Source organism: Vanacampus margaritifer, chromosome 11 (assembly GCF_051991255.1).
Source record: "Vanacampus margaritifer isolate UIUO_Vmar chromosome 11, RoL_Vmar_1.0, whole genome shotgun sequence".
In the NCBI taxonomy this organism is placed as follows: domain Eukaryota; kingdom Metazoa; phylum Chordata; class Actinopteri; order Syngnathiformes; family Syngnathidae; genus Vanacampus; species Vanacampus margaritifer.
In genome coordinates this window covers 16,923,398-16,950,677 of record NC_135442.1, presented here as the reverse complement: position 1 = coordinate 16,950,677, position 27,280 = coordinate 16,923,398, and the positions used below count along the sequence as shown (strand labels likewise).

General features: G+C 38.9%; 1 protein-coding gene across 1 annotated transcript; it reads left to right on the top strand.

The window, feature by feature from the left end:
* The first annotated feature begins 207 nt into the window (after nucleotides 1-207).
* On the top strand, nucleotides 208-19,285 carry tmtc4 (transmembrane O-mannosyltransferase targeting cadherins 4). Its single transcript, XM_077580874.1, has 19 exons — nucleotides 208-440; nucleotides 542-601; nucleotides 712-919; nucleotides 1,374-1,489; nucleotides 1,886-2,102; nucleotides 5,197-5,284; nucleotides 5,413-5,513; nucleotides 6,763-6,855; nucleotides 7,053-7,214; nucleotides 9,660-9,862; nucleotides 10,050-10,224; nucleotides 12,734-12,865; nucleotides 12,953-13,032; nucleotides 13,100-13,207; nucleotides 13,264-13,405; nucleotides 13,718-13,832; nucleotides 17,900-18,012; nucleotides 18,137-18,206; nucleotides 18,367-19,285. The coding sequence occupies exons 3-19, from the start codon at nucleotides 758-760 to the stop codon at nucleotides 18,513-18,515; spliced, it is 2,226 nt and encodes a 741-aa protein (XP_077437000.1). The 5' UTR covers nucleotides 208-440; nucleotides 542-601; nucleotides 712-757; the 3' UTR covers nucleotides 18,516-19,285.
* The last annotated feature ends 7,995 nt before the right edge of the window (nucleotides 19,286-27,280 follow it).

The following is a 27,280-nucleotide window of genomic DNA, read 5'->3' as shown; positions in this document are numbered from 1 at the left end:
TTGTGGCATTTTCCACGTTAGAACTTTATTTTATGTATATTTTACACATAAAGTATACAACATATGACTGGCAAATTTATTTTCATTTAATATTTTTAACTCCTTAGTAACGTTATGAACAGCGACTTCTCTCCTGATGCAGCGCAACAGTTAAGCCATCTGTTGGTTGGAAAGAGCCACGTGACTGTTGACGTATTAGGAAGTGAATCAAGCCAGAGCGTGTCTATTTGTTTACATCCTGGTGTTCTGCCTGCACCTCGAGAAGGAATCCATCTACAATAAAACTGCCTCTCGGTTTTTTTAGATAAAATATTTTTATACGTTTCCGGCAATTTCGACATTGCTATTAATGTGTGTTGATTTCGTTTACTTCCCGACCAATAATGAGGTTAGCAGCATCCGACAAAATATTCTAATGCTAAATAGTACGACGTTAGCGTGTAAGTAACCGCTCAATGAAAGCTTCTCAAAAGTCATTTTTGACGTAATATGCTTCCGTATATGTTTGTTTTAATTAAGCGAGTTTTCTGTTCGACTTTAGCGCGCTGCCAAATAAGCTAACACAAAGATGCACCCTGTCACGAAGCTCCACAAAAGATAGGTATGAATGCAACCATCCATTTATTGTCTGCCACTTGTACACAGGTTGTTCTTTTAATAGTCAATAGGTGTTGTGGTCCAAAAAGATAATAACTTCCCTCGTGTCCTCAGGGATTTGGACGATGTTAAGGAATGAAACGTGTGCTGGTGCATCATCATGGCGTTGTCTGAGGTTCAGTGGGATGAGGAAGTCCCTCTCCCCAGGCTCGGTCCAGTTCAGGCCAAGGTCACTGTGGCTCTGGTGGCACTCCTATGCTTCATCAATAGTTATGATGGGGATTTTGTGTTCGACGATTCAGAGGCAATCATCAACAACAAGGTGTTTTGTTTGTTGTTTTTTTGCACATTGACTGCTTTGTGATACAATTGTTTTAAGTATATTTAAAAAAGAAAAAAATATATCAAATTGATGATGATCAAACTGCCACAATCGTAAAATCTTTATTTACTGTACGAGGGATCTTTTAAGTTATATTTTGCTATTCTGAAAGGGGATAAATGCTAAATTGACTTGATACAAATACAGTGAGTCATAGGTTACTGAGGTCCAGGTGTACACTTTTCATCACTGCCCTATAGATACATCACAGTTAATATTGGGGATTCTGGTTTTATCATCACATCTTTCCATAGAGTGAGCAACACAAAAAACAAGAGTTATTTTCTAAATAACATATAGGTGTATATAATGGATATTCTCAACATTTGATATTTGTTGCATTGAATTTACACAACAAAGACGTACAGAAAATAAATGTGTTTGTGTGTGGCAGGACTTGAAGCCAACAACACCCTTGACCAACATTTGGAGCAATGACTTCTGGGGAAGCAACCTGAGCAGCAACTCCAGTCACAAATCCTACAGACCACTCACCGTCTTTACTTTTCGGTTTGTACTCCCCCTGTTGTCTCAGCACATCCACTATTAGTGAGTTTCAGCAAATAGAAAATATGCTTGGTTCTGATTGGCTAGGCAACGGCTGAACAACTCTTTGAGCGTGTCATGTTTTGAAAGCCACATTTGGACCAAATTTTGCATTTCTTTGTAGTCCCGAAATTATAAATAAATTATTAAATACATTTGATTCCATCCTTTCCGTTTCATTCCATATAATATGAAATATATAAAAAATATAATAATAAAAAATACATACTTTTGTTATATATAATAAAAGTGCTAACATGGTTTTTTTTAAATCATTTGTTCCTCTGACGGAACAAATCTATGACTACTATCGTATCACATTATACAGTACTTCAACATTTCAACCTTGGTGTGTTGTAGGTTGAACTACATGGTGGCAGGCGGCCTTCATCCTGTGGGCTTCCACGTGCTGAACATCGCCCTCCATGCTGTCATTTCCGCCCTGATGATGGACGTGTTCGCCCTGCTGATTGGTGGACTGGCTTATGACGAGGGGACGCGTATACTGAACCGTGCGCCCAAGACCTCCCTGCTGGCCGCGCTCTTCTTCGCTGCGCACCCTGTCCACACGGAAAGCGTAAGTAACAAAATGGAGGAAGTTGATGTTTCAGACTATATTGAAAAACAATTACCTCTTTTACTTAGCCGAGCATCATTATTTATTTAATTATGGAGAATTAAAACCAGAGATTGGTTAAGCCCCCAAAAAATATTTTACTCAGAGTATTCTTACTTTAGATATGACTTAAGTAAAAGTAATAAAATTAAAATAAAATTAAATAAAATTGGAGTAACTGTTGTTTAACTTCTGATTCTTTTTTTTTTTTAAGCAAAGCATCAATGCCAAATGCTCGCCCAAAATATAGGAATGTGAAAATTCAGATATTTCTCAATACTATAAATATGCACGTTAGGTTGTTTCAAAACTCTAAATTGTCCCAAAAAAAGTGTGACTGTGAGTGGTAGTTTTTCTGTATGTACTCTGAAATTGGCCGGTGACCAGTTTAGTTTGTACCCCGCCTCATGCCTTAAGTCAGCACGGATAGGCTCACTCACAACCCTAATGAGGATAAGCGGTACAGAAAAATAATAATAATAATAATATAAATTAAGGGAAATTTAGTCACAAAAATGGTCTTGATTAAATTTCTTCTTCTTTTTCACTCAGCACCACTCACTCACTAGGCAGAGATTACAACAGGAACAAGACAACTCAGTGCATGGCATCGATGTTCTTTTTTTTTAGTCCTTAAGGATTTAATGTGAGACCAATTGTGTTCCACCTCTTTTGACATACTTCATGTAAATGAGTCACTTTGAAAATGTTTTTCTGTTCGGTGCCGAAGCGACTTTGGCGGCCATATGACCGCCTGCCTGTGCTTGATTGGTGAAACAAACGTCAAACGTCACTAGTGGTTATGTTGGATTGGTTGAAACACAGTCAAGTGACAGTGCTCGAGTCAATCAGAAAGTTTCTCCGATATATCATGCAAGCAAAAAATGGATAGATCAAAATAAAAACAATGAGTGGAATGTAGCTCAATTTTACAGTAAAAGTAGTGTTTCTTCTTCACAAAATTTTTCATGTAAACGCAAAAAGTGTGTGGAATTCAAACTATTCTTTTAAGACGACCCGAAAGTCCAGCTGCAATTGACTCAATTCACGGAAAATAATTTAGAATTAATGAATTTATTTACTCTGTTAAGTAAAATTATATAAAAAAATGTACTTGACTAGGTATTTGCTACCCACTTCTGATAAAACATGATTTAATATTATTTTTAATTTGTGTATTTGATAAAAAAACACAAAAAAAACTGTGAATTTTAACATTGCAATAGCCAAGCCTGGTTGCATCAAATCGGTGTTCTACAAAAAGCAAATTGGCTGTTTTTGTTCATATATTTATTTATTTATTTTAAAATTATGGTCATTATAAGACATGCTGTAATGTAAGAAAAAAAAAATAAATAATAATAATTAAAAAAAAATGTTTTAACCGGAAGCTGTAGTTAAAAAAAAAAAAAAAATGAATACATAATAGTAATAATAATAATAATAAAACAACCTCTTCTTAAACTTGTAAATGACAACAATTTCAATTGTTATTTTAGATCTGTAAAGTCTGGCTTCCTGCTAACCCGCCACATTAATCGTTGCCAATTAAGCGAGCTCCCGTTCGCCGCTTTGAACTTAACCAGGAAACGATCACCTATGGCGACATTGTGCCGCATCCCATTTTTATTTTTGGGCCGTCAACTAACAAGACAGATCCCCTGCAACAGTACCACGGTGTCTGTGTCATCCCGAGCTTCTCCACACTAAACAGTGCAGTGGTTTCATGCCAAGAACAAACAGGCCGGCTCAGCTGGGCGCGTCAGGACCAAGGTACATGTGGACACCGCCGACGCCTCGCTATAGGATGCTTATTGACCTGCCGCATGTACGCGTGCGTGCCTTTGCTGTGAAGCGTGGCTGGAAGGCGCCGGCTTCCTCTCCCGTTTTCTCTTTAATCATGCAGGGCAAGAATGATGTGGCGGGCACACGGTTGGCTCGGGCGGGCCTGCTGCACGTATCAAAGCAGGCAACCCCAGGATGCTCACCATTCTGTACCCACACACTGTATGGACTCGCATGTTAACGTTAATGAGAAATCCTTTCCTCCTTTTGCGAGGACTCCTCCAGTTGGAACTAAATACAAAAACATAAATAAAATGGCCGTGGTAGTTGGCAAAAACAAAGTAAAATGTCACTTTTGGGCCTATTTTATACTGCCTGTGTTGTTTTTTTTTTAATCATTGTGTCAAAATTGAATGTTATGGTTTTGCAGATAGTATCGGAACAGCAGCAGTTTTGTTGGCTTTAAAAAAAAAAAAAAAATCTGTATTTTTCCTTGTGTTGCTGTTCCGTGGGGACAAAATAAACCCCACCATTATCTGACTTCATAGAAGGCTATTACAGTAGATGGCAGCATCTGTGGCTCCTATGTACATTTTCTGTAAAAGCCAGAATTTTTTTCACTACGCCCGCCAACCCACCCACATCAGTAGTCTAGGCACCAACATTAAATGGTAGGGAGCATGGAGTTGATCCAGCAATTTGCCTGCTTTGGAGGTTGTATAGTCTTAAGAGCTGTAACAGTGGTAGGCCAGTGCTTTTCCTGTTTTCCAGCCGGTATCAGATCCATAACAGGTAGTACATTTCCTGTAAAAGCTCTATATTTTCCACCTAATTTCCTCCCTTTGTCCCTTTTCTGTATGAACAGAACTGAATGGAGGTCAACGATGCAATTTTATACCTGCAGAGGTGGCATTAGTGACAGAGGTTGGTCTGTATAAAAAGCACCAATGGGAAGCAAGGGTGAAGTCAAACTGGCAATTTTGCAATTGGTGGTAGTGTCAGAGCAGTAACAAAAGCATACGAGTACCTATAAACTCTTTTTTAGCTCCTCTAAAAGCCAACATTTATACACATTACACTTTCTGTATAAAGATATTCTGCGGAAATGAAAATAACAAATCTATGTAACAAGAAACATGAAGATGTCAGTTAGGCCACAAAATAGGATGTGTAATAATATAATCCCCACATTTTGTGTCAAGCTAATTTTGGGCATTTGATGGCAGAGATAATGATATCTGTTTGGTCTTTTTCTTTTCCTCCACAAAAGGTGGCAGGCATCGTAGGTCGGGCCGACCTGTTGTGTGCGCTCTTCTTCCAACTGTCCTTCCTCACATACTGCAAAGCTTTCAACAAAGGTGAGTTTATTCAACCTGATCTCACTGATTCCATTTGACCAACCACACTAAGTTTTTTATATATATATATATATATATATATATATATATATATATGTATATGTATTTTATTTTTTTTCCTTTCTCAGGTGTGGGCAAAGATGGTGGATTTTCTGTGTGGTGGATTGCGGTCAGCCTCTCGCTGTGTGCCGCCGCCATGCTTTGTAAAGAACAAGGCATCACTGTCTTGGTAGGAAGTTTTTACATCTTGTCATGCTTAAAGATGATATCAATGTGATATAATGTACTGTGTATTAGAGAAAGACCGATATGGTTATGATTACACCAATAACCAATATTTGGAGAAGATATTCATTTTCACAAAAATGGAAAATATTGGCATCAAAACTTACAAAAAAAATACAAACTCCAGCTCTTAAATTTGTTGAATTTTTAAACATATGTTTATTGAGCAACTTTTAGGATTCGTAAAATATTTGAGTTAAAAAAAAACTTACTCAATAGACATCTTTGTTTTAAAATCCTAACAAAAAGTTCAGGGATCTCCCTGGCTGAAGGCTGTCTTCAAAAGTTAAATAAAAACTTAAACAAGTAAATAGCTCCCTATTGTTTTCTACAGTAAATAAAGTTTTCCAAAATTTTTAAATATCTTTCAGTTTAATTTTTTTACTCATCTTAGTTATAATTTCAAATAAAAACAGAAGGTGCAGAGAGTTCCAAGGGTCAGCAGCATCTCTTACAGTGTTAACTGAAATTCTAAATAAATACTTTCCTGAGGTTGACACATTTTTAAATTGATATATTATCGGCCATATGATTCTTCAAAAAGGCAGATTCCGATAATCGGTCTATCCTTACTGTATATCATGTTCTATTCCAGCTAATCATATGTAAGTCAGTTGGACACAAAATTCACTACTAATAGGAAATTCATTTTTATTTAAGGAACACTAAATCACAGCATAGTTTATATAGTACAGTATAACTACAACTTTCACAACATTACGAGGGGAAAAAAAATAAAAAATTTTAGCTAATAAATGTTAACATTCCAACACAAAAGTAATGCAAAAAAAACGGTCTATGAATTGTTACAAATTCAGTAACGAAATTACAAAAAAAAGGTTGTAATAGGATAAGAAAAAGTTTTACATTTACAAGAAAACTTCCCATTTTTTTTCTTTGAAAAGGCGCATTACGAGAGTGAAAAAGTCACAATTGTATCTTTTAAATTAGCGACTAGTTATATGATAATACAGCTAGTCCTGAGAGAGTGAGGAAATATGTTTTTAATGATTAAAAACGATTGCACAAAGTGTTCGTTTTGGTAATATTCTGATCTCTTTTTGTGAGATGGTGAAGTGTGACATCCACTTTGACTTCACATATAACTCAATACTGTAATTGGAGCTAATGCCTTCTTTCGTCACTGACCTATATGATGATTTTTAAATGTCCGTCTTGTGTTTTCCCTCCAGGGTGTAAACGCAGCGTTTGATGTCCTCCTCATCTGTAATGTTGACGTGTTTGAACTGAGCCAGAGGCTAGTCCTCAGGAAGACCCCTCTTAATGTGAGTTAGAGTACGCCCCTCCCCTCCCCACTCTTCTGTCATAAATCATGCGCCCCCTCGTCTGATTAACGTCACATTGTATACATTGCCTATGCAAAGCTGCGTTAATTAGACCCCATCGATTTGGCCAGGCACGCACACATGCATTATGTATGTACATATGTACTGTATATGATGTATGTAATGATTTTTGACAGGCACGCGAGATGCTGCGGACGGGCCTGCCAATGCGATTGGCTCTCATGGCTCTAGGCGGCTTCTTCATGCTCTACACCCGCTGGAGAATCATGGGAACTGGGCCGCCGGCGTTCACTGAAGTGGACAACCCCGCCTCCTTCGCGGAGAACATGTTTCTTAGAGTGAGTCAGACTGGGTAATCATCATTGTGTCCTTAAAAAAGCCTATCATTTTGTTAAATGTAAGATTTTATGTGTGTTCTTTCTACATAGGACTGAACAAGTGAACTGCTTTGATTTTGTTTTGACTTTTGATTTTTAAGTTACCCGTATGCTAGTCTTAATTAGTTGGTTAGAGAGTTTGTTGAAGTTTAATATTAGATGATTGATGATTTTGAAAAGTCATTTAATTCAGTTTGTATGTGTTTTATTATTACTGTTAATCTGTTTTGGTTTTTTTATATATGGAAGTTTTCATCAGAACTACTTGGGGGGCCACATAGGACCACACACTTCATTACCAGATGTTTGACAAAAAAGCTATTTTAGATATGGACAAAATACATGCATATGTGCAAAATATGTGCTCTTATTTCATTTTTTTAAAATACCTTTCTACATGTATATGTAAAATATCAACTATCCTAACTCAACAAAGGATGTGAAGGAAAAAACATACAAACAAATACTGTGATTTTCTTTTTCTTTTTTTTTTTAGATTTTTTTTATTTGTTTGTTTCCCCTCCAGTGCAACGGGCTCTCTTGCATAAAAAATCCTTTCAAGGATGGCACAAAACTGCTGAATAGCAAACCAACATTAAGTGCAACTCGTTTTGTGCATTTTTTTTTCTTCACTAAAATCTATTCACTCAACATTTTTATATTACAGTATTAACTCATTCGCTTGCAGCCATTTTCACTGAAGCAATCCCCTTCACTCCCGGCTGTTTTACTGGATTTTGACTGATTTTGTAAGGCCCACAGAATATTGTGTTCTATTGCTATAAAAACACGAAATCTACCTAAAAAAAGATTAGAGTCTCTTCTTTCATCAGGAAAAAAGTATATTTCTATCTGTTTCAGTTTTTCGGCAATTGGCATTAGAATATAAGATATATAAGTTTCATCATCATATAAGATATATAAGTTTCATCATTATTCACAAATGTATTTAAAATGTGAGTAATGAGCTTTTTTTCTACATGGCCCCTGGTTGATCTCTCTTGCTCTGCTGCCACCTATTGGCCATTTGTGTAATGCAGGGGTGGCCAAGTTTGGTCATCGAGAGCCACTATCCCAGCCTGTTTTCCATGTTTCCCCCTTTCAGCGCAGCTGAATCTAAGGATCAGCTCATCAGCAAGCTTTGCAAAAGCCTGAAAACGATCCTGATCATGAATCAGGTGTGTTAGTGGAGAGAAACTTGGAAAACAGGCTGGATAGAGGCTCTCGAGGACCAAACTTGGTGTTAAAACTACCATTTCTTCAACCGTTCTTTGCGGTTGAGAGGCTGCATCAAAGCCTTCTGTATGCTCTAGCTTAAAAAAAAAAAAACATTAAAAAACGTATAAATACGTCTTTGGGACACTGGAAACATATGTATACGTTTTTGAGAGCAAATTAGTTAAGGTACTGTGTTTGCCCTGCATATCATTCCAAATCCGCAAAAAAATAAAAATAAAAATAATAATGATAATAATAATATTAGGCCCACTCATGTTGTTTGTTGTTGTAGGACGGTATAAGACCTGGTGTAATCACAACTAAGCAATGTCTGCCATCTATTCTTGGATGGTAATATTCACAAGTTTTTGTTTCCCCATTTACTACCCCCAGCATTTCGTGGAAAACATTCAGCATATTGAATATTTAAAAGCATTTTCTGAAGGATCTTTTGGGGTAGGGGAAAAAAATGCCCAATACCTGATGTGGAGTATTTGTCAAGTACAAGATAAAAAATTTAAAAAGGGTCACTAAGTAGTGTGTTGTAAACTACAATTCTCAAATGACTGTTTGACCTTCCTTCCTCTAGGGATGTACAGCAATACTAAAATGAACCCTGAAAGCTCATGTATGATATTCATTCACAGACAGAAAGAAAGGACATTTTCGCAAAAATTATAGAAGTTACTATAGAAGTAGGTAGTTTTAGAAATGTAGAATGTAGTTTCAGGGTTTTTTTTCTAAAAGCATTTTCGTGACTGTCTTTCATATTAATAAATGTTTTTTTTTGCCTTTTTGGGTGGGGGGGAGTAAATGTTTTTGTATAGTAAATCTGATTGTTTTTTTGTTTTTTTAATAATCCAGATTACTTTATTGATTTTGTTGGAAATAAATACATGGGAAAAGGTCCTTGAAAAATAATTGCATATTAAATTGCAATCACAATATTGAGAGAGGGAAAAAAATCCTAATTAGATTATTTTTCAAAATTGTTCAGCCTTTGTGCGGTAAAGTATACAGTACATACAGTATGTACTTGCATACATGTACATCATTGTTAAATAATATGCAAAGCCTGGCAAAAACAGAAATAAAACAACAAAAATGTTATTTTATATTACACCGTAGTTTAAAAAGTGATTTTTTTACTCTTCCGTCCTCATCCTCTCCTATTCTGGTGATTGACAGGTGGTCAACTATAATTACTACTACGCCTTGAATGGCTGGCTGCTGCTGTGTCCCTGGTGGCTGTGTTTTGATTGGTCCATGGGCTGCGTGCCGCTCATTAAGTCGACCACTGATTGGAGGGTGGTGTGGCCGCTGCTGCTCTGGTGCGTCCTGATAGGCTTGGTAGGCCAAGCCTTGTGCTCCCCAGACAGCCAGCAGAGAAGGTAAGCGAGTGGAACCATCTCTACGTCTACAAGTGCACTTGATTATGAAGACGACGCCTTCTCATCCTGATTCTCACGAGACGAGTTTTACTGTGGGAGACGTACGTGGCCTCTCTTTAGCAATTGAGGTCCATGACGGTGCTCTCTGTGCCACCATTTCACATTTGTCTTCTCTCTCCTGACCAAGGACCCTAAGCCTGGCCCTGGTGCTGCTAGTGGTCCCATTTTTGCCGGCCTGCAACATCTTTTTCCGGGTGGGCTTTGTCATTGCCGAGCGCGTGCTCTACCTGCCCTCCTCCGGCTACTGCCTCCTGTTGGCCTGCGCCCTGGCACACTGCTGCCGCCGCTGGGTCAAGTACAAGGTGGGAGCGCATTGTGCCCAAATATGTCAACATGATATGGGTGAAGCGTCAAACGGCTGTCTGACTGAGCTCTTTCTCTTCCATTGTTTGTGGAAACCTCCACTGGCTCAACTTTGACTATTTAATTACATTTCAGGTAGCATTTTTTGTTTGTTGTAAATAGGGGCGGGTGATATGGCCTAAAAATGATATCACGATATTTCAACGAAATTTGCGGTGACGATATTTTTGACAGTATTGGTAATAATTACTGGACAATAGATTTGTGATTGGTGCTTTGGAATAATTGAACTTTTATTGCAGCAAAAATATTTAAGCCACCTTTTTTTCCACAATTGAAATGTAAACAAAGTGCAAATATAGCAACCGTAATGGAATGAAATGGAAATAATTCAGGCCAGGTAGTGTTTACCCTGCGAGGTCTATTTGTAACATGCCTGCTTATAGCACATAAAGCTAATTTACTTAGCCAAGAAAACACATACCTTCAGAAGTCAGCGGCAAATTGCATGAGTCAAGAAAGTCCATTATTTTCTCCTGTGTGGTTGATTCTCGTGTTTTAGAGGCAAAAAAAAAAAGATATGGTAGCAGCCAGTCTGTGGCGTCATGCTCTGCACATCACAGGCTAGTGTATTGTTGAAAAATGTTTCCCCCTGTGATTGTTTTGGCAATGGTTATTTTGCTGTAACCGGCAACCATATTATTTTGCTATGAAGGTCTCTGATTGGTCAATAAGAGGAGCGAAAAATGCCGTGATTGCTTGTAGACATTACCAGCGGGTATGAATAACGCAAATTTGCATGTTTACGGCACGCCGCTGCGCAACAGCAACGCGCACGCCGTCTCGTCGAGAGCACGTTAGCTTAGCAGCCGGTAAGCATCACGTCACGTCAACTATGAGGCGAGTCACCGGTTTTGGTCAAATAACCACTGCGGATTGTTCATCTTGACCAAACAATATGCGATCGCTTCAGTATTATCCAACCACCGTCTGTTTTTTGTTTTTTTATAAGGAGTGTGTCTAGTCAAGAGTACTCCATTAATGAACTTTTGTTCACGCCAAACAACACAAGCTATTAACATGTCCTCCTCGCGTGTCTTTAGTCTGCTCATCCTCTTAACTTTAATGACATTGTCCTGCACAATTTGCAAACAACTGTATTTTTTGCATCATATCTGACCTCTTGTAACTGAACAGCCTCCACACGGCGAAGCTAGCTCACTCCCACTTTGCGACAGAACTGGCTGTAGCTCACAGCGACGCATGTACGTCCAAATAGACACGAAGACGTATGACATTACGTTACACATTACGTCGTCACGTCAATTTTGCGATATTTCACATTTTTATCACCCCCAAAAAATACACCGGTAATATCATAGAAGGTATGATATGGAACAACCCTAGTTGTCATGATTACATAGTCTTACTTGGTTCAGCCAGTTGGACCATCACGAAAAAGTCTCAAACACTGTGTTATCAATAGGGTAGTAATTAGTAATTTACAAATGGACATTAAAGGAAATCATTTATCAATGATCTATCAAACATTGCAACCAGTAACTAATTAATCATTATTTTTAGTTGCTGAAAACTCCTGGTAAAATGTATCAAGATAAAGAGATGCAGAGTCATTGGGCATGCTAACTTTTCCAGCCTGTGGAATCTCGCCACATTCACTTCATTCTGTTATGTATGGTAAAAAAAAAAAGATTTACCAAAGTACTCTCTACTGCAATCTGCTTAAGGCGGCGTCAATAATTTGGCCTACATGAAATGTATCTCCAGTTTTCTTTGTCCCCATGTAGTGAATTTGTTTCCCTACTGCTTTGTAAATGTAAGTGCAGTACATGTAAATATGTTTGTATGCTTAAACATAATAATTTAAAGTAAAAATACTCACCCTGACACTAGTGAAGGGAAATTGAAGCTTCATGAAGCTTCATGAAGCGCTTGTAATATTCTTTCTTTTTTTTTTTACTCCTCTAGATGGTGCTCTTGGTTTAAAAATAAAGGCTAGTGCACTGATACTTGATTACTTTTTCACTGCGTCTTTAAACTGAGGGCCATCTAGAGGAGTCAAAAATATCACAAGTGCTTCATAAAGTTTAATTTTCCCATCACTGACAGACACGCTTGAATGTTAAAAAAAATACATAAATTGATAAATAACAAAGCAAACATTTGGAAGTCAACACTTACGATGCTTGGTGATTTGAAGTCTCACGAGATTTGCTGATGTCGCGTGACAGCACATAAGTAAGAGAGTGATTTCTAAGTGGGAGGCATGGCAAAAAAAATATTATATTGAACCCCAATTAAAATGCCCTCTCTGTTTTTTATTAGTTAATTTTCAGAAAATGATTAATGTTATTAACTGTTTTTAGTATCACGTTATGGACAGAAGGGTACCATACCATACCATACATACAACTTTTTCCCTGTGTGCATACAAAAATGATAAATGCAGTACATTTTGAGTGCTTTTTTTTTTCTTCCTCTCTGCAGAAGCTACTGTGCTTCTACATCTTCGCCTTGATGGCCACATTTATAGCTCGCTGCGCTCTCCGCAGTCAACAGTGGCGGTCTGAGCAAAGCCTCTTTACCAGCGCACTGGCCGTGTGCCCCCTCAATGCCAAGGTGAAGGGGAGAAAAAAAAGACACACCATTTTTTTACCCCCAATGTTGTTATATATTAAAATAATCAATGATGTTCTGATTGCTCAGGTCCATTACAACGTCGGGAAGAATTTAGCCGACAGAGGCAACACCACAGCTGCTATTAGCTACTACAGAGAAGCTGTTAGGTTAGTAGTTATTTTAAATTGGTACACTCACATCAGTTATTAAGAACTCTCTGTGTGCATCTTGCAGGCTTCATCCCACTTACGTCCACGCCATGAACAACTTAGGTAACATCCTCAAGGAAAGGAACGAGCTGATCGAGGCGGAGCAGCTCCTCTCCAAAGCCGTTTCCATCCAGTAGGTTGTCAGCAATCTGACAGAAACATTCTGCATACTGACATTTCTTTTCCCAGGCCGGATTTTGCTGCCGCTTGGATGAATCTGGGTATTGTGCAAAACAGTCTGAGCAAGTTTGAGCAAGCGGAGAAGAGCTACTGGAACGCCATCCACTTCCGAAAGAAGTATCCGGACTGCTACTACAACTTGGGACGCCTGGTGAGACTTTGGCCACATTTTCACTTTAAGTTGGTCTTGGTGTGCTTCCTGGAATTAATGGTTCCGATCCAATATCCAGCCCTCCAAATATTACTGGACCTCATAAAAGTAGCAAATGGGCTATATTAATTTATGCTTAAAATAATTTTAAGCAATATTTCACACAGTCCAATCACAGATTGGTTCTGCAAAAGTTCCACTGCAGGAGTGAAAAAAAATCGTTGTGTAACAGCATAAAGCATATTATCCATATTATACATACAAAATCATCAATTCTTACATGTGTTGATATTTTGGTTTTAATCCTGCCAGTATGCCGACCAGCAGAGACACGTGGATGCTTTGAATGCATGGAGGAACGCAACGGTGCTTAAACCTGATCATAGCCTGGCATGGAACAACATGGTCATTCTACTGGACAACATTGGTATGGACACTCTCGCACACACACACTTGCCTTGCCGAGGTAGGTGCTGCTGTTTTGGTTAGCAATCAAGTTAGCAACCAGGGTCAAACTGTGGCCATTGCAAAACATTCATTAACCTTACAGGCATTTTTGGAAGTTACATTTTAACATTAAGTTAACCGCTGTTCATGTAAAGCCCAATATCCCACTGAGGGGTGAAAGGTTGCGAGCGAAGGTAGCGAATCCGCGCTCTCGTCAGGGTTCGTTCATGGTTCTCAAATGTTAGTCAAACGTTCACTAGACATTCGCCTAGAGTTTTAATGATTTCAAAATTTCCTTGGGACAAGAAAAAAACATGAAAACTGTTTAGAGAACGTTTAGAAAATGTTACGACTGTGAGCAAAACCTGACGGGAAATAAACATTTGCTAGCGTCTGTATTTTAGACAGTTACAATAATCAGTTTTGATTGATATTGAATAACAACACTGCCTCATACTTGGAGGTGTTTCTCATGTTTTGGATGCCATATCTGGAGCCACCTGAGGAGCAAAATATTAGAAAAAGCGTGCAGCATGATGCCTTGCATCAGCTATCCATTTCGCTTGCCCTCATTCGGATCATGGGTGAGTTTAGCCCATCACAAGTTGCTAGCCAATCACACGGCACATACAGTACAACCAACCATTCACACTCACATTTGTATCTTTGTGATCACAAGGCGGTTTGTGTTTTGTAGTGTAGTGTGAGAGCACCAACCTTGTTGGTCAGAAGACCTCGACAATGTTAATTCAGGACCTATAGAGTTGAATTTAACACTACTAAAGTGTCTATATCGGTCCACCTTAAATATAGTTAACTCTGTTATTTTTATATATATATATATATATATATATATATATATACTGTATATATACTGACAGGGACAACAACTGTGATAATAGTTGAAATTTAACTAGTCAACACTGGTCAGTGTTAATTTTACATGACACTAGTGTGTAGTGTTAAAAATTGACTCAATTTAGTGTTGTACTTTTTAACATTCAAAATTAGTTGCTTTCATTAACACTAGAAATGTTCATATTTACTAAATAGGGAGAGAGTAAAAAAAATGGCAATTGTGTCAATTTAAACTACCAATTCTTTCCCACACACTATACAATATTACTACAATCTATATTAAAAAAAAGACACCACATTTGTAGTTAAAGTGGAAAAAATAACAATTCCACCACTTGTAACAATGCATTGACTTGACAATATCACATCCAATCAATGGCCAACCAATCCGCAAGCACAGATGACACAATAAATGTGTTACAATATGTTTTTTCGTCAGTGATGGGCAAGGAGGAGGAAAACGGCGCTGACTCGTCACTCTTAAATTAACCTGGAGAAGTGCAGGTGTGAAGGCAGAGCTTAATTGCATCTCTGCACAGTTAATTTTGTTTCTTGTGGTTTTTGCAGTAATATAAACAAAAAATATACAAATCACATTAAAAACATTGATAGGATCAAATCTCAGCATATTTGTATTGGACTATACTTTTTTAGATTGTGCAGGTGTACCTAATAATTTGGCTGGTGAATGTGTTTAAATATTCTGTTGCGTTTAAAAAGAGACCTTAGTTGTGCGTCCCAGCGTTGGCGGGCTAGAACTGTCATCGTTTGTGTCTTTTGGAAGCAAATCAAAGCGGCCCAACAAGATTAGAGCGGAAGAGCGGGAATCAGCAATGCTTGAAATTTATGTATTAAGGCTTTTGTCTTGTGAGTTTCTCAAGGCGCTCCTCCCCGCCGTGTGGAGAATGCTCTGATTTCCGAACGCTCCAGCCATTTTGTCGGGGAGGTGCTCCCGTGGGGAGGCGGAGTCTCCCAGGAGGACGTCGCAGCCGTCCAATCAGGGCTCAGCGTGTTTGCTGATCAAACGTGGGCGAGCACAGCCAGAGCAGCGCCCCCCCTAGAATACCCCCCCTCCCTCCATCCACAAATCCGACTGAAATAATCATAGCCCTTTCCCCTGTTCGCTAACAAACAAACAAAAAAGGGAAAAGAACAATGGGTGTTACGTTCAAGTGGGAAGTAGGGATATTTGCTTTTCTCTGTGGATATTTTCCCCCTAAAAAAGTCATGACGCGGGGCTGTGTGTCTCCTCCATTTTTGTGGGGGGCAGACACCAGACGGGTCGGTGACAGAGATCAATAACCCAGTCGGGCCTTGTGTTCATCCCTAATTAGGGACCAAACCGCTCGTCCGTGTGTGCACAGGGCAAAAGCACCATCTCCAAAATAAATAAAAGCTGACAGTTACTGTGTCTGGGCGCCAGCTTTTATTAGCCTGTCATTACTATGTACAAGCTGTTCATCTTCAATTTTGACTGTCAACACAGCATCTCAGTCGCCTCAGCAACACTTTTTTCCTATTAAACAGTACACTTTTGAATGCAGTTCTTAGGAAATTGTAACCATACTTGATGAACATCTATTTCGTCTTTTTGTTATTCAAAGTTAACAGTTTAATTTGAAGTGATTGCATGAAAAATGTGAACGGACACTAAATAGGATGTACAGATACCGATACTAGTATGCCGATAGTGTACGCCTGTACTCGTATTCGAAAGAAATGCTTTGATACTGTGTCACCGATACAACTTCACCAGCCTGATATATAACTTCTAGGCAAGGAAGGATACTCTGGGCAAATACTTGAAGGTAAACACGGATGACAGTCCTTTGTTAGCTGACTGCTAATTATACTCTGAAAAATGTATGGTAACCTTCTCTTGAGTGGCCCTACTTCGTCCCCTATTGTACTCCTTTTACATAGTGCCCCCAGTGTTTTAACTGGGACACCAAATGACAAAAATGTCTTGTGATACAGGCCACATTTAAGTGAAATGTGTGGCAAGACTGTGAGAGAAAATGCTTTTGGAAGGTAAAATGTCAAAAATGACAACTCTTAAATTTTGTTTAAGTGAGCAGCTGTAATGGAGGCCACCATAGAGCTTCCTTTTTTACAATTAAAATTGCTCCACAGGTAACATAATTTGATTCACTTTACGCCCAGAGTAATGTCTGCAGAACTGCAGAAGGCGCACGGTTCTTCTTTTAATTCCATTGCAGGAAATTGTATGCTAGAAACTCAATTTTTAGATGGATATTGTGAGATATCGTGGCTGCTGTTCTTCCAATATATTGATTTATCTTTTAATCACTGTGTCATTATACATGGTGACCCAAAAAAACGGAAACATTTTAACAATCCAATAGAACGAAAACAAATGGTGGAAGAAAAATATTTTATTTATAGTAATTGAAACCTTAAAACATGCCATTTATGCCATGTTAGCGAGAGCCACTACATCGTGATAACTTACATTGATGTTTCTGCATTTGGAAATTTATTATTATATTATATTATTAGTATGGGATTTTTTTTTAATGGGCTTTAGGTGAACTGATGAATACACACACGCTCGCACGCACGCACGCACACACACACACACACACACACATACACATACTCACCCACATACAAAAAAATATATATACGTATATATATATGTGTGTATGTGTATATATATATGTATATATATTTAAAAAAAAAAAACATTTATTAAATTTTTTTAATTTATTTGTTTGTTTGTTTTTTAAAAAAAAAAGGAGAGCAATGATGATGTCAAATCGAATGAACAATACTGAGCTCTAAAAAAAAAAAAAAAAAAAAAACATGCCATTTAAGAAACAATGTTGGAATTTTCTTTTCTTTTTTTTTTTTATTTAAATGACATCCTGCAGATGACATCTGACATCTGCTGTTGAGATTCCTCATTAACCGCTGCAACATCTCAGCTGAGATAGCTGGGATTCCATCATTGTTTAATTGTAAATGGCACTTTTAAAGGTTTCAATTACTATGAATAAATATTTTTCTTCCATCTCTCTTGGCTTTATTGGGTTGTTAAAAAGTTCCTGTTTTTTAAATATAGCCAAATATAGCCATATTATATCACCTTCATTTACGATTTCCATTCCCACCCCAATACATTTCTGACACTGTGAATGCACACTTAAGCTCCACCTTCTTACCCAGGTAACTTGGGCCAAGCGGAGCTTATTGGCCGAGAAGCACTGAGGCTCCTCCCAAACGACCACACCATCATGTTTTCACTGGCCAACGTCTTGGGAAAGCAAGAGAAGTACAAGGTGGCGAAGTGTTCTTTTTTTCTTTTCTTTTTTTTTAGGAAAAAAAATCCTCTTTATTGAATACAAGAGTAATACAGTTTTAATATACGGTATTTTTTTTTTATATTGTGTCTTTATTTGTTAGGAATCAGAAGGCTTCTTCCTCAACGCTCTCCAGATCAACCCGAATGCAGCTGGCTGCCATGGCAATTTAGGTGACAGATAACCTGAATTATTTTGATATTGTTTGTATGCGTTAGAATATTTTTTTGTACATCTAATATATTTTCCATATATTAAGAAGTGTATCATAAGAGGTTTATTTCCTAGAAATTGAACAAAGAATGAAGTTGTATCTGTTTGCATCTTCTGAAGCTGTGCTGTACCATCGCTGGGGCAAGCTGGAGCTGGCACAGAAACACTACGAGTTATCTCTCAAATTGGACCCCGACGCGCCAGGCACACGAGACAACTACAACATGCTGCGACGCAAACTGGACCAGCGCAAACGCCATGAACCCTGAGAGTCCAGGCAATCGGTGCAAGAAGTGCTCAAAATGTGATACAAGCATGAAACTTCCCACAAATATTCAAAAGGACCTACTTTGTACTTTTATTTATATTCCTATATTCACTCCTAAAATTGTACAAAAGATTATGAGATAGGACTAAATGGGATAATTTCCATGTTTGATGTTAAAAAAACTCATTCACTCCCAGCCATTTTCACTGAAGCAACCCCCTTCCCTCAGGCTGTTTTATTGGATTTTATACGGATTTTGCAAGGCCCACATAATATTGTGTTCTATTGCTATAAAAACATGGAACCTACCAAAAGAAAGATTAGAGTCTCTTCTTTCATCAGGAAAATATATATATATTTCTATCTGTTTCTGTTTTGCAGCAATTGGCATTAGAATATAGCTAAGTTTCATCATTATTCACTAATCTTTTTAGAACTGTGAGTAATGAGCTTTTTTTTTAACATGGCCCTGGTTGATCTCTTTTGCTCTGCTGCCACCTGCTGGCCGTTTTTGTAATAACTACAATTTCTTTAACTGTTCTCTGCAGTTGAGAGGCTGCATCAAAGCCTTCATCTGTATGCTCCAACATAATGATAAAAATAAAAAAAAGTATAAATATGTCTTTGGAACACTTAAAACATTTAAAATAGAACGTCTTTATATGTTTTTGGGAGCAAATGAGTTAAATGCCCAAAAATGTTACGATTATGTGAAAATGTCCTGTTCAAGTCATCACCTGCCTTTTGTGGAGATACTATGGCTTATATAAAGCAGGGATAGGGAACCCTGGTCCTCGAGAGGCGCTGTCCTGCCTGTTTTCCATGTCGCCCTCCTCAAACACAGCTGATAACGATCTTGTTCATCAATCAGGTGTGTTGATGGAGGGACACACGGAAAACAGGCAGGACAGCGCCTCTCGAGGACCAGGGTTTTCTACCACTGATATAAAGTAACGATGGCATAGATATGCTGGAACCATTGCAGTAAAAAAATAAAAATAAAAAAATAATAATAAACACTACCAAGCAGTATGTATATAACAGTGAATGTCAGCACAGTCCATTAGTTACTAAACTACAGTTTGTATTTGGTATACGTAGTCAGGGCTAGATTGGTACAAAAAAAAATGGCCCCTCCATTTTGACAGTCCAGTCCTGGATGGAGTTAGATACCCGCCCGCGTCTGAATTGACAGGGTGTGCCAGTGCGGGAGAGCCAGGCCAAAGGTAACCAGGCATGAAGTCCTACCCGGAAGGTGCACAGATTGCACAGGACTGAAATGGCACTGGATGAGCTATCAAGCTAGGTGTAGGGAAACTGAACCGAGTTGTATCCCAAACAGGAATGTGCGCGTGCAAGGATCCTACAGGATCAAGACGCCCCAGATGACCAGATACAGTTGTGCTTATAAGTTTACATACCATACAGAGTCTGGAAAAACATACATAGCATCTCATAGTAGATCAGAAAATGCATCGTTGCTAAGGAAATTGCTTTGCATAGCAACCGTTGCTAAATTCTGAATTCTGTGTGGCTCCTGCTCTGAAATTGTAAAGTAGGCCCTTGTGAGCTATTGTGGAAGATTTTATGCTTGTATCAACTTGCGAGCAATTCTTGTTTAATTTAGCACCGATTGCCTAGACTGCAAATCCCCCCCCCAACACCACCCACCACACCCGTCCACTGCCGTCATCAAACACTCTTCTTCACAATCCCATTGATTTTTACAAACACATTGTGCGTCTTAATTAAAAGGTCGTTTCATAGCTCCTTCCCGTCCGATGTATCTTGATTGGATTTTCATGTGTCGTATCAGACACAGGTGTCGGACTCTGCTGTTGTTGTTGTTGCTGCTTCGCTTGATGAACTCCATGTGGAACCCGTCGGCCTCCGCATGATGTTGTCTCAGCTGGACACAACATTGCCACACATGTGAGGACCACAAAGAATCCTTATTTGGATTGACCTTTGTCCTCTAGAGTCATACACAAAGTATCCACTTCATAGATGAGGTTCGCACCATATGATCACAATTTTTATTTATTTCTTTTTGCACGTGCCAAGCTCTTTGTCAATGCGATGACACTTAGCTCTTTGCTACCCTGCAGCAACTCCCTAATTCTTTCTCTGAAGTGTCCACATGGAGACACAAGGTCAGCGAGGACAGGAAACCGACGGCGGACTCTTCATAAAAACACGGCAGCTTCAAAGAGAGGGGGGACCGGGGATGCTCTCCCCTGGGGGCGGCGCGCACACACGGTGAAGAACACCGCTGAGGGATCACGCGACCTCAGTGTGAAACATCAGTCAACAAGTGAGCACCCGGGTTCAAAGGTCAATACACTTCTATTTTTTCACCTGCTTCCTTCAGCTAGGCGGGGAACTTTTTGAAGCCGCGATGGGGCTGCTTTCGCTTTAAGGTTTGTTTGCACTTACAGTACAATGCGGCGCTTGTTACTTTGATGCTCGCAACATCTTAGTCTTCGCATCTCCGTGGGGGGTTGCCATTTGATATTTGATCCCCTTAAATATGGAACCGATAGCGGGATGTGGACCATATGGACAAAAGTCTTGGGACACAGCTCTTAATTAAATAACGAAATGGATCAGCGGGTGGCCTCAGTCGCCTGCAAAGGCATCATCAAGAAAGCATCAGGGCTCGGCTTGTTTGCTGATCATCAGCGTCATTGTTCTTTTGTTTTTTAAGATTATTAATACACATTTTTGGAAAGTTTAAATTTTAAAATAACTAATAACATTTTGTTTCATCCAAAAGGAACATGCATAATTATAGTGTTTTGAATTTGACCGTCCTAATCATGTTTTGTTTTTTTTATTACCAAAATAATTGTGATGAATATTTTCTTCATAATCGAGCAGCAGGTGCCAATAGTAGACATTTTGACCAATTCAGGCATCGGCCTTTTTACGAATCTGAAGGCCGATAAAGCTGGTATCTCACTGAGCGGGGAATGCTTGCGAACGTATCGAATTTAGGGTTTTCATCAGGATTTGTAAGATGTTCACAGACAGTTTTGACTTGTTGCAAAGACGTTTCGAACCTATTTAGACAATTCTTCAATGTCTGCGAAGATCTTTTAAAACCTTTTACGAACCCTGACGGAAACCTCGAATTAGCTACATTCGCATGCATTTGATACTCAGTGAGATACAGGGAACTTTCCATTTATGGATTGATTTAAATTTCCACTTTATAAAAACTGATGCTGACACTAGAAACTCCCTACACTTTTTATTTAAAAAAAAAACAACAGCAAAAAAAATACAATTATGAAATTATGTTGAACTTCTGGGAACTCACTACATTTTATTTAAAATAATAAAATAAAATTGTGAAATTTTGTAAAACTTTATTTAAAACGTTAGGGAACTATATACTTGCTTAGTTTTTAATTTAGCTTAACTTATTGCATATTTTGTTAAAATAATTAAACAAAGCTGTCAATTCTTTATTGATTTAAAAATAAATAGAGTTTTTTTATGATAATATTTTCTCTTACTGCAAATGAATAGCGGCTTGAAATATCCGTTATCAGCCTCCTTGACTATTAATAATTGGTATTGTATCGGCTTTGGAAAAAACATATCGGTCTACAACTCCGGTTTCCTATGGCAGTGGTCTCCAACTAGTGGTCCAGTGTGGCACCACAGACACACAACACAAAGGTTGAGTCACCTGTTCATGTGATTTCATACATGACTGTATGTCGCTTGCAGTGCTGTCAAGCGACTGTCATAGAACACAGCAGCTTTTTCAAGTATACTATTGTAAAGGTCACCGCGGTGAAAGGGCTCCATGCTATGGAGCAAAATCAGACAGAATAGGATCAAATGGTGACATTCAAGACTGAGCGCTTCTTCCTCCTGTTATTATAGTCGGTCACGCCGTGTAATGATGTACGACGCATCGCTCGCTGATTTTGTGTACTTTCCGGAGCCCCTTCTTTACTTTTTGGCAGGGATCATCTTCACGCGGCGCCTGCTGCTGCCGCCGCACAGCTGTGCGAACGCACCATTGAGGGGAGGGGGGTGCACTTTTATCATAATCATTCTTTTAAAACCTTTCATTATCATAAAATATGTCGGGTATTAAAAGGATGGACTCACCGGTCCAGCCGCCGACATCTTCATTAGACATTCTGACTGAGAGGAAAAACCTGAGACTTCCCAGGGAGTGACATTAATAAAAGATGGGATACTATCGGCTTATGAAGTCCTCTCCTTGTTCTCCTGGCTCAGCGTTGCACACCTTTTACCCGCTTGGATTGTCCGTCATAATGATATCACCGCATCGGCTCCCAGGTGGAGTTCTTTAAGGAACTCAAGGGGGAAAACACTCTACGTACAAAAGCTCTTCTATTTTTTTCGAAGGCAACCGTACAGTATTAGGAAGAAAAAAAAGCAGCGTGTGTATATGTGTGCACTTTGAGGGCTTCACTATTTTTGAACTATTCTCAGAACAGCGTGTGTGCTACTTTGCACAACAACCCCTAAGAAAATAAAAGACACTGTCTGGTGTAGTGAATTTAATTATCCAGCAACAGCATTAATACAACTTTTTGAGCTTTCCTTCTAGGACATAGGTGGCCAACCCTGGTCCTCGAGAGCCACAATCCAGCCTGTTTTCCATGTTTCTCTCCCCTAACACACCTGGTTCATGATCAGGATCGTTATTAGGCTTCTGCAAAGCTGGCTGATTAGCTGATCATTAGATTCAGCTGCGCTGCAGGAGGGAAACATGGAAAACAGGCTGGATTGTGGCTCTCGAGGACCAGGGTTGACCACCCCTGTTCTAGGACATAATGAGGAGCAGCATGGTCGACATCCTCATAGTTCTGAGGTTGAGTGTTTGAAACCTCTGTTTTTCTCAAATAATCCACAAACATCTTGTTATGCTCGTTGAAGACTCCAAATCAGGGATGGGCAACCTGCGGCCCATCCTCAGAGTGGCCCTCGATTAATTTCTGAAAATGCAAAAGCGTAAATTAAACAGCAGAGCAGAGCGTCACTAGATGGCAGGCATCACTTGAGAACATCTCCGACCTCAAAACTGTACTTCTTCACTAAAGAAGAAGAGAGCAGGTCTGGCAAGAAGTCATGGCCAAATTAAGGTCAAATATGTTTGTCTAGTTTCCTTAGAGATGCTGCCAGCCTTGGGAGGAAAAAAATCAACCTAAACTGTCCCTACAACATCAATCTGAATTGTACACTGTGATTTTTTTTTCTCCCCCCCAAAACAAGAACCGTTGACAGTTCGTTTGAAGTGCATGACGGGTTGTGTCCTCCAAAACATGGATAATTGGATGGTGGCTTAATTGGAAAAATGGCTTTTGTGACGGATGGCTGGCACACCTGCAATAGACAGGGAATGAACTTTGCCCTAACGCTATATAACACTGCTTTCTACTACAGTGTTATACAGGCCAGTTAGTCAGCATATTATATTTGATTATTTTGAATGACATGCAAGACAAACGTGCAGTAGTGTAAAAATACATTTATAAGTCAGGTGTAAAATGATAAGCTGAATAATCAAAACGCTCTGCCAGCTACAGTAGCAGCTAGCCAACTCAGGAATCAGAGCCTAGCGACCTAGCAGCTAACGTTGTCAACTTGCTGGACTTCACTGTCACTAGTGTACATCTTAGTTTGCTTCAAGTGTCAAAAGACGTTAACCTATAATGTTGAATGATAAAAACAGTGCTCCGGTGCAGCTAATGTGTTAGTAGTCAACAATCTTGCTTACACATAATGGTAGCTATTGCTAACAATAAGACATTTGGGCTGAGTTAATGTTTTACTTCAATGTAAAAACTTTGTAAGTGCCACGATACGGTGGCAAATGATTACTTTTGTCAACTTGTACGCTATATTGTCACTTGTTTCAGGTTTATGCAGACAATTAAAAAAGCATACAAACTAGTTGAAATGGTCTGTTTTGTAAAGTGGAACTTGAATTTAATTGGAAACAACGGAATTCTCCGGTTTCCTCCCACATTCCAAAGACATGCATGGCAGGTTAATCGAACTCTCCAAATTGTCCATAGGTGTGATTGTGAGAATGGTTGTTCGTCTCTGTGTGCCCTGCGATTGGCTGGCTACTAGTTCAGGGTGTACCCCGCCTACTGCCCGAAGCCAGCTGGGATAGGCTCCAGCACCCCCCGCGACCCTTGTGAGGAAAAGCGGTCGAGAAAATGGATGGATGGATGGATGAACAGCGGAATTCGGATTCACGGGACAAAATACGCAGTGGTCCGTTTGGAACTAAAAAAGTCCGCAAATAGCAATGTCCGATAGTGAATTGGCTACTGTTGTTTCCCACCGCAATCAACAGACAGAGCCTGGTACGTCTATTTCAACCAAGGGAGTCAACTCGTCCGCGTAATCTAGATCATGTTACGCGACACGAGATGCACAACAACAACAACAATCAGACCCCAACCACCCCCCTCCAAATATCCCCCCTTCACCCCCCTGTGCCTGTCACGGCTCCTCCCGATATCGCTCTGTCCGTCTGGCTTGGATGCGCTCTGTCATGTCAAGGAGGGCTACTGTCACTGGTTATTGGCCCTATCGCCTTTACGCGCTTTGGCATTTACAGCCATGCTAACCGTAACAGAGCATCCAACAGGCCCCCGCCCCCACAAAAAAAAAAAAAGGGTGAAATAGTAAATTAACGGCTGTAATATTATAAGTAATATAGAACTGTAACTCTAGCATGAGTGTAAAATATTTTGTTGGAACAAAGCGAGTGCAGTTAACCATAGAGATGCACGATAACTATTGATTTGAAGTATCAGAAAAAAATGATGTCATTTATATTGGTCCGATTTTGAAAGCCGCCTCAAACACACTAACGCTGGTCTGGTTACTGTCATCTGAAGACGCTGTTGCTACATGCCGAAGGAGGTAAAATGGTGTCATTGCGTGCAACTTCAAAAAGTAAACAATGAGCCACTTGTCAACACAGTTTGGCAACTGAAAAGTAGATCAATCGTACGCACGCAACCAGGCCAAGTCTCCTAAACTCTATAAGCACTTTTTTTACTATAGCCGTGTGGACCTAATCAACATTGGAGCCTAGTACAAATCGCCTTTCAACTCACTGTGATCATCCCGGACAAGATGGCGCAGCCAGCAAGACCCTTGTGGATAGACGCAACTGTTTACAAACGACCACGGCTTGTTGAAGCACACCTGTGGTGAGTGATATTTTTATTTTTATTTTATATATTGGTCCTTGAAAAAATTTCTTCACATGTCAATGGACATATTAATGTTAAAAGTCCAACTCAGGTGGGTCTCACCTTCCCTCATTGTTCCGCCTTATACTATGTTATACATTTCGATACTACAAAGGTAGTACTCTTATAATTAGTAGTCAGCAGAGCCGGGCACCTCCGTTAATCGTCACTATCCACCAATGACCATGCACACCTTTCAGCGAGTGCAAATGATGCAACACTTGTGGCGCTTGTGGATCTCTAAAAAAAAATTGTATACATTAATATTACTTTTTACATAGAGTATTTATTTTATTTTTAGACAACATATTCTGTAAATGAATTCAGGACTTAGATACATTTTTAAGTTGTCAGGAAAAGAGAAACCAAAGGTAGATGAAAGAGTTTTTTTTTTAAATACCTAAAAATGTCCACCAAAAAAATTACCATAAAATGTCCATGACATTGCCCAGTCAGAACATTTATTTTTAAAACGGCAGATAAGAAAATTTGTAAAAAGTAACTATAAAATGTTCCAAGACAAAAGAAGAAATCCCAAAAATGACCATCAAATGTCCACAATATTGCAAAAAAAAAAAAATAATAATCAGAAATTGTTTTAAGAAAAGGTATGGGGGAGTAACTGCAAAAACAAGAAGGAATCCCAAACATTAACAAAATGTATACAAAAAATGTCAAAATGGTCAGAAAATTGGTCGCAAAAAAGTAATAAAATTAAATTTAATTAAAAAATAGTCATAACATGTCCAAAAAAAGCCATACCATGTGTCCGTAAAATTGTCATAAATATAGGAAATTTGAAAAAAAAATAGAACATTCTAAAAATGTATGAAGAAAAAAGTATGACAAATTACTAAATAAATAGTGTAAATAAATAAAATCCAAAAACGGAAGACAAAGGGTAGAAGAAAATGAATCTCAAAGTATTGGATGCTGCGTATGTTTCTGTTATAGTGCAGCTCTAATTAGCTCTTGGACACGAACACAATGTTTCGTTCATCACAATGTTTTGTGGCTCCAGGCAAATTTTTTTGTAATTTATTTATTTATTCTTGTTATTTAGGTGGTTATTTATATGACTGATACAACCTTGTGTTAAGAGCGAAGATGGCATCTTTAAAGTTGAAGTGTAATGAGTTGGAAAGAGAAAGTGGAACATTAACCCCCGCATCTATGAAAAGCTGTACTGTATACTTTCCCGGTGTGTCTCAAAGCTACACGAGTCAAAGGTTCAAGGGTACACAAGCAAAACCTGTGAGGTTCACACTCAAGTGACATGCATGCAGTATGCCCCCGAAAGTTATCATTTTCTGTAAGGGGTGCCAAAATTGTGGCAGGGCCCCGAACATAATGGACATTGTGGTGCCAATTTGGCTCCCTGACAAAGGTTGTGAGTTTCCAAAGATTGATTCTTGTTACATTGTGGTGGCGCCCCCTCAAAATCCCTGGTGGGATTCGGAGGCAGGATGTTGACGACTAATCTTACAAATCTTTATTTTTT